The 8,377-nt window shown below is 39.1% G+C and overlaps 1 protein-coding gene across 2 annotated transcripts in view; it reads right to left on the reverse strand.

Moving 5' to 3' along the window:
* Positions 1–1,463: 1,463 nt before the first annotated feature.
* The window catches only part of LOC109475886 (metaxin-2-like), a 36,604-nt gene continuing 29,690 nt past the window's right edge, over positions 1,464–8,377 (reverse strand). Inside the window, exons 8-11 of one of the 2 annotated variants that reach the window (XM_019776703.1) lie at positions 4,909–5,034; positions 4,063–4,139; positions 3,073–3,237; positions 1,554–1,656 (exon numbers count right to left, since the gene is read on the reverse strand). In XM_019776703.1, the coding sequence (XP_019632262.1) occupies positions 3,078–3,237; positions 4,063–4,139; positions 4,909–5,034 (363 nt within the window). In that variant the 3' untranslated portion in view covers positions 1,554–1,656; positions 3,073–3,077. Of the gene's footprint in view, positions 1,657–3,072; positions 3,238–4,062; positions 4,140–4,908; positions 5,035–8,377 lie in introns of both variants that reach the window. The other variant, XM_019776702.1, reaches the window with a different exon arrangement.

The raw sequence follows: 8,377 nt of genomic DNA on the forward strand, positions 1-8,377 counted from the left end.
CCGCTCCATTATTATTCTAGAAAAATCCGTTAACCAAGAAATTAAATAGGTGTGGCCTTATTCATAAGTTATTCTTAGTCAGCTCTCTACAAGATCAAGAGGAAATTAAAGTCAGTTTGTGGTGTGAATTTCTAAAAAGCTTATAATTATAATAAAAATCAAGTTTTAACTTGGGTGAAGGAAATATTTTGATCACCTTTAGAATCAACAACTTGCACCAATCATAATTATCTTGAAACCTATTAGTTATGTAATTAATGAATGTCTTTGAACATTATTGGAATAATCCGTATTCATTTTTTCACCAAGATCAGTCTGATTATTTCTATGCGTGTTTATAAGTATGATGACTGCTACCACACCAAGGCAAAAAAATGCCAGCAGACAACAGCACTTGCACAGACAGAGCTTGATTTTATTTCAGACTTCTATTCTATAGACATGTTTGGTTTGAATATACAATGGCCTTATTCTTGAACTGTTGTGACTGTATCAAGCTTGGAAGATTGTTATCTTCACTATCCTTTCTGTCATTCTCTCAAAACCCTCCTAACAAGTCAGGTACCTACATTGTCATTAACTCTCCCCGCTTTATAGAGAGATGTTTTTTGATGACACAGCATTTCATCAACCACGTGACATAGTTACAGATTAAAGATGTACTTTCAATGCATTTATTAGTCTTTTTGGCCTTCACTTTAGAACAGAGTTTTACTCCAACTTACGTTTTGTATGTTCAAAAGTCTCTTGAATCACACCTAGTTCTAATGCTTTGTTCCTCCTACAAATTTTGGAGAGTAAATACTAGTGCGTTACCTTGAAGAGCGGTTGTACCTGCCATTCAGATAAAGATGCTGGAAATTTAAACGAGATATCACTAGAGTTTGCGCATTTAAATACAGCATACAACACTTGAGAGTCAGTTAATGCATCCAACTCTGTTACTGACATTTTGGGAAGCTGAGCAGTAGCTTCTACTGTCAAACTACCACTCGAAAAACACAGGTTTCTCTGCACATCACAGACAAATAAAGGCATACAAACATCACCTTGATGTGTAACACATCTGCAACTTATTTTTCAACAAACATTATGTAGAGCCAACATTCTATCTAGGGTTCTAGCCAGCTCAAAATCTTTTCCCGTCAGCCCCGGTTTATGATCAGACCTGGGGGAAGAGTGCTTGCAATCTAGGGGGATCCAGGGTCAAATTTTGGATTTTCAAGCCTTTAGAAATGCAGTTTCCTACATTTTTAGAGACAAATCATGGGGTTGAGAGTGGTTGTTGGTGGTCATTTGGATGTTTTTATATTTTTACTCAAGATTTTTGTCTATCAAGGTTGACGGATTGGTTGAAAAAATTTTCCGTCACACGCCAAAAAAGTTCCTGCAATTGACGGAAAAACGGGTGCTGGCTAGAGCACTAATTCTATCCCCCCTGTTTTGAACTACTTGAAGCTTAGTTCTGATAAACACTCAACATACTACTCCTTGGGTCCCCTTTCCCTCTCCTCAAAGAACTTTTTCTCGATGTGTCTGCAGAAGTTGATGAGGTTTCCGTACTCCTTGACGATGTCTGCCAGACAGTTGTCTGTGAGTGGGGTGGTCAGGATGGTGTACAAATGGCCAAACACTAGAGCATCAAGTTCTGTGGGGCTGTGGAGACAGGAATTATTCCATCAGAAATACAATTTTTTTTTACATTCCAACATTTATCACTAGACATGGCGACGGCACACTCAAATTTTTTCAACTTATTTTTATGCTGCCACCAACACAGACTAATGCAAAAACAGACAAAAGACACACTCATTTTCACCTGAGAAATTCTTTCCCAAGGGCACAAAATTGGTGGCATGGCAGGATTTGAACCTGGGACCCCTTGGTTCCAGCAAGCCAAATGCTCTGTCCTTACCCAACAACAGCCACACGACCCCCACAAATGCATGTACAAATTTGGAACTGTACCTCTACATCACCCAGCAAAAAGAATATGCCAAATTTGAAATTGATATCTCAATGATAGATATCTCAGGTGATTTATGAAATACGGCTACTAGTGAAACTTACAGGTACTTTCAACATAATTTGAATTGTATGGCTTTCTATATGGTGTAATGTATTGGCTGAATGTGTGTAGCACAAAAGGTGTTCCTTGATATTTTGAGGTAAGGAAAAAATTGTTATCTCCACTCAATGCATTGGCGACAAGTTAACTGCGGCATTAGCAGCATTTTGAATTCAGTCATACAATTCACTTCAATGTTATTTGTTAGTTGTAGAAATGTTCAAACAGTAACTCCTTCAGTCAATGACAAATCTGTTAGAAATAAAAGTGTGTTACATGTACTGTAACATTACCGATAACAGGGGTTGGTGGAAAAAGTAGTCCACAAGGCGGAAAAAGCAGTCCAGTCTGACAAAAGGGTCTGCATGGGGGTTCATGGCAAGGCCTAATGCTAAACTCAGTACGATTGGCAACATTTATCCAAGTTGATTGTTTCCAGCTGGTCAAACAATATCTAACTCTACTGTACATGTTTTTTTCCACCTTTGGACTGGACTGCTTTTTCCTCCAACCCAACAGAAAGGGGAACCTTCCTAATGTTATGCAAAGTGCGATTCTCCAAGCAGATGTTGGGGAGGAAGATCATAATGTTATCTGACTACCTGGCATCTCTGACAGCAACCCAGCCAGACATAACATTGAGGTGGACTGCTGTCAATGAGGCCTGGCAGTCTGAAAACATTATGATCTTCCGCCATACATCTGCTTGGAGATTAGGAACTGCATGTTATGGATAGACAGTTTTGAACAGGGAAACTAATTAAGTATAGATTTTGATGAGAGGTTCATATATAGTCACACTGAGACACTGTTGTTAAGTCATATCCAAGCTGTCAAAGGAGTATAAAACCATGGATTAAGAGAGAGTCTTGAAGCCGTTTATGTTGTCTAAGGAACTTGAGTGAGTCCATCTATAAGAACCTATGAGAAAGGTGACAGAAAACCCAGTTAGAGTGGCGGAGGTGCACACAAGACGTGGCCAGGAGTGCAAACCCTGCGTATACCCGCGTCACTTGCTTCTCTTGCGGAAGAACCTCTTTTCAATGCTGATGCAGAAGTTGATGAGGTTGTCGTACTGCCGAACTATGTCCACCAGGAAGTCACCGGGGAGGGGGGTGGTGAGTATGGTGTACAAGTGGCCAAACATTACAGCATCAAGCTCCGTGGGCCTACAGGAGACACGTTTATTTATCTATTTATGAAGATTTATCCCATTTGTGGAAGGAATTGACATAACAGTTGACTAACGCCTCTTCAAGATGTCAACCCTGAGACCAGACTGTAAGGTTTGAACCACGCACACCGAAGGAAGGACCTGTGCTTTTTCTGTGGTATCTTTAACATGCCCAAGGTGTGTCCCTCCTTAAAGTCAGGACCTCCAGCCTTACGTCTTATCCTCAGGACGTCCATAACCGAAGCTAGGGATCTTAGCAAGGTGGCATGCATCGCTGGTGCTTCCAGAAAAGGCGATATAAGCAAGGTTTATACATCTGTCAGTGTTGGATAATCTCGCCGTACCATCAATTACTTAACCAACCAAATAACCAATCAAACAATTACGACTAACCAAATCAATCAAAAGTAGACTCCACTAAGCAATGTCCCGCTTCGACTGGTTGAATGATGTCTTTACATCTCACTGTAATGTCAGCGTATTAATCATTGACTTTTCAACAGTTACTAGGACCCTTATTTTCACCAGTACTAGTGAAGAGACAGAAAGATGCCAACAGTGAAGAGAATATTAACTGAAAAATTCATACGAATGGATAATTATGATTTTTCTTTGCAGGTTGACCTTTGCCATGGGAGAAGTGAATAAATTCTGATTCCTACTCCAAGCAGCTTTCTTCCAAACTACCTACCAATTGTTACATTAGAAATTGTTAGCAAACTGTCTTTCTAGTTTTTATGTTCATTTTAGGGTGACATGTCTTCATTGATTTTTGTTTTGGAACTCAATAATAAAGATTATTTAAAAAAGTTGTACTCACCCCTGTTTGAAGAAATAATGGTGGTTCCCGAGCCGTTGTGACAGGGCCTTACAGCAATTGTCCACCTCATCATATACCTACAGCAGGGACAAACACAGGTAAGGGCATTTCATATCTCTGTAATTATAACTTATCAATGAAACCCCAGGCATTAGTAAATCCATGTATTACTATAGTCTGCAAAATTCACAAAAATCCCATGAATTATGAAAAATATCATTTCTCCTATTTTTCTTTTTAAACTTTTTTTGTACAGCTGTCTTAATTAAATTCTAGTTGCTTGTGTTTTGAAATAAAGGAGATTTTTTTTTACAATTTGTCCATCTATTGAGCTGGTGATTTTTGATACGTGACAGTTTTAGACTACTAGGGTAATCATGTCCAAGGGTTGTAGATATATGAAGTAAATTAACCCTAGTCAGCTGACATAGTTCTCAGTTCTCACCACAATCCTGCAAAACCGGTTGCTTGTTTTGTATCATAGACTGGTTTTAGCTATTCATGGGTGGTACCCAAAAAATAAAGAGACGCATCACGTGGCTTGTTTTGGGACTATTTCAAATGCTTCAAGTATTAAATGATTATCATAATGAAAATGTGACAAGTAATGTCAGTGAGTGTCAATATCAGACAGATTTTCTCATCCAGAATATTTTTTTGCCACCCTGAAATTGCATTAGATACTCTACCTTGAAGGACACACTAGAGCCACATTCATGTAGTTTCATAGAGTTTGTTTGACTGTGTGACTGGTCATCTTCTAAAGTAGGTAGATTCCGCACATTAAAAAACGGTTCTACATTCTACTAAAAATTGTCAGAATCTTTTCAGGAAAAGTCCTCTGACCTCCTCGAGACTCTTGCTGCACCATCCCAGTGCCTTGAGTTGGTTCTGGACGTCCCATTGTTTACGGTAGGCCAGGACGGTGTTCAGTGGCCAGGGGTAGGGGGAACTGTACCTCGGTCTGCTGATCTGTAAAATTAATGTATAGAGAATATTGTTAATTGAGAAAGTTCATTGTGCAATTTTTGATATCATTACCTTTGCCAAGAAGGTTATGTTTTCCATAGTGTGTGTGTGTGTGTGTGTGTGTGTGTGTGTGTGTGTGTGTGTGTGTGTGATAAAGCATGATAAAATAAGGTTTCAATGAATTGTCATGAAACTTGGTAGGTGGGTAGGTCTTGATAAGACCTCAAAATGATGAATTTTTAGGCCCCATGGCGGGTTCTTATGGTACTGCAGCCGAACTTCTGGTTTCAATATCTCGCAATCTAGACATGCTATAGGGTGATGAATTTTGGACAGTAGGTAGGTCTTGTACTCGGGAAGGAGTCATGTGAGTTACATGACTACAATTTTTTCAGAGAATACATGAAAACTGCCATCCAGCTGAGTCTGTCTTAGTCAAATCCATCCCAAACTTCACACACACGACGGGAACAGCTGGGCGCCTGTCCTAAGCTCGCCAGGATAATAGCTCTGCAACTACCTGATAATCTTCCAGGAAGATAAGAAACAGTTTCAAATCTTGTTTAGCCCCCACCTGACAGGCCTGAACCTTTGAATAAATCATTTAAGGCCACAGCAGTCCCTGGGAGAGACTAGGTGATAATCTGGGTTTTCGCACAGCTGAGTGAAGTGATTTCAGAACCGGGTCGCGTATGGCGTCAGTGGGTTTCCTGCGGTCGGGTTGTTAAAAGGGTTGGGATGGTGGATAGCTGGCGGGATTCGGTTTAACAAGATGGCAAGTGTATCTGATGGAAGCGCAGGCTCCCAGAGTCAACTGTTGAGCCGGTCAACTCCCCACAGACGTCTACCTGTCAGCGACGGAATTAATTTCAGGCAGAAGCAGAAGTTGTGATGAAACTGCTTGATTACCGTTGGGGTGCCTTGCTAATTTTATCTGCTAGGACACACGCTATCCGATAGGACTCCACCTTTCAAAGTGTGCGCCCTGAGCTAGATTGAACAAAATATTTAATAAGAGAGCTGTCAAACGGCATGTTAGGTAATTTGGGAGGTTACATTTTCAAATGAAACTTCAGGCAAAGTGCTGTTGACTTTGCTGTCACCTTTCCTTTTAGAAGTAAAGTTCTTACGGAAACTTAACCCCTTGCATCTCTTTTCATATTTGTTGGGGGTAACAGATCAGAAGTGAAGTACAGATAAGAAAAAAGAGCTATACTTGGACCTTATTTTTCCTGTTTGTTAATCAATTTATTCAATTTTTATTAATTTTTAAAGATGAAAGCCGGCAAATTATTTGTTCATGGTAATGATACATTTGCAACACAGAAGTGACCGCAAAAACTTCTAATATAAAATTCTTATTTACTGTAATACCATCAATGGCTCTTTCACCTGAGTTCAAGCATATACATGTACTATATATGTACAGTATACACTGTATACAGTATATAGAAAATAAAGACAGTTAAGAAAGACCAAACTGTGACATTTTAACATAAAACAAAGTGTACTCAGACTTTCTATCTTTGTTTCTGGTGTCTGATATCCCCAGAGTTGCGCTGGTTGTGCCTAATGAGAATGATCCCGCTCAGTTTCCAATAAAGCTCATCTCGAGTAATTAAAGAAGTGTCTCAGGAAGGGGCGGAAGCAATTTTCCACCACAAATGGAAGGAAGATCATCTCTTCACAGGGGAATTTACAAGGAATTAGGGGAAGACATTGCGGTCGGTGTCTTCACGGAATTCAGGTCAGGCTAAGGTGGCCTTGTTAATCAGAACACAGGCTGAATTAAGTGGTGAATTATGTTGCATAATGTAATGGATTTAAGGCATGTTATAAGTGAATCCCTTCACATGATATCAATCATTGTGTCATCACAACAGCTACTTCACAGCAGGACAAGGGACACAAGGGACCCACATTGTCAAAGAAAGTAAGAAACCTTATAAAAATGTCATTACAACTAGGTAACAAGTATCAATTACCTTCAGATATCACTGAATAATACAATAAACAAAGAAATTTGTCATTTTGTCAACAAAGCCTACTGTATTTACTAATTTTATCAGTCTTAATTTTTGTATTTAGGGTAAACCTTTCTGAAGAAACTGATTTCTTTGACTTACCTCACTTGCAGTTGTTGGGTCACACCATGAGATGTAGAGCTGTGATAACACAACAAGCAATGGTTGGAAGTTATATATCTGGACAAAGTTCTTTACAGTGTTTGAAATGGCACAATGTTCTGCATTGGAGAGCGAATAGCATAAAACTTTAGAAAAAGTGACTATCTTTAAGGCAAATCACACAAAAATTGAGGAAGTGTAGTGTCTCTAAACAAAATATTGTAACATCATCAATTCCAACGTTTGAATCTGGTATTTGAATTTTTAAAAGACGGCACACGCGGTATATCTGAAACTTACTCAAATTATTCTGTGGAACTTCTGAAAGCCCATGTGATAACCGTTAGAACACTGTGTGATAACTAGCCAAATCACATGGGCAGGAACACCTGTATTGAACATTCTCACTACCCAGGTATATACATATATGACATATATGACATAATAGGTTTCCTTAGAACAAAGGTTAACAATTAAGACAATGACAATGACATTAAAGACAATATAGCAGTAATCACATTCAAGTTTCTAGCAACTTTTAAACTCCCCATTCTCTTTGTCTTGATTTGAAGACATTCTTGAAACATTGATTCTGAAAGTTATTTTAATCAGGCCATATCAATGCATTTCCTTGGTTCTTGGAAATTTTAAGTTCAAACTATGGCAAACAGACATCATAAAACCAGAGGGCAAGGAGGAAAACTCAAATATGAGTGTATTTACAACATAAAACTGCGTCCACCAAGGCATCAACCTGGTCCTCAGACTTTGTTTTCATTAGGTTTTTTCCGGTTAATCATATCTTTAAAAAATCTGAGAACTACCAAATCAAATTGATAATTTTAATCATGAATTCTTCAATCAGTGCCCACGTGTGTGTAAAAAAAACATGTATGAGAAATTTTTAAAATTTCTATTGCAGGTTACATTTTGCTGAAAAGTCTGCGCAGCAAGTTATGAAATTATCCATGCCCCAAGTATCATTAATCCAAGACAGGGCAAGATCGGATACCCCCCCCCTCCAGAGACAATATCCAATACTCCGCTAACAAACAAACATATCACAGCAGAGCAGCTCTTTCCGGGGCTGACCCCTGCCCCAGGCGTTACCACCAGCACAACAGAGCAGGACGGCAGATCAATATGGTCAATATGCTGAGGCAGTGCAAGACCTGCACCACCTACGGGCCTGAATATTATCAAAGTCTGACAGAATAAGG

The sequence above is a fragment of the Branchiostoma belcheri genome, unplaced genomic scaffold (assembly GCF_001625305.1).
Source record: "Branchiostoma belcheri isolate BF01 breed outbred unplaced genomic scaffold, Haploidv18h27 scaffold35, whole genome shotgun sequence".
Taxonomy (NCBI): Eukaryota; Metazoa; Chordata; class Leptocardii; order Amphioxiformes; family Branchiostomatidae; genus Branchiostoma; species Branchiostoma belcheri.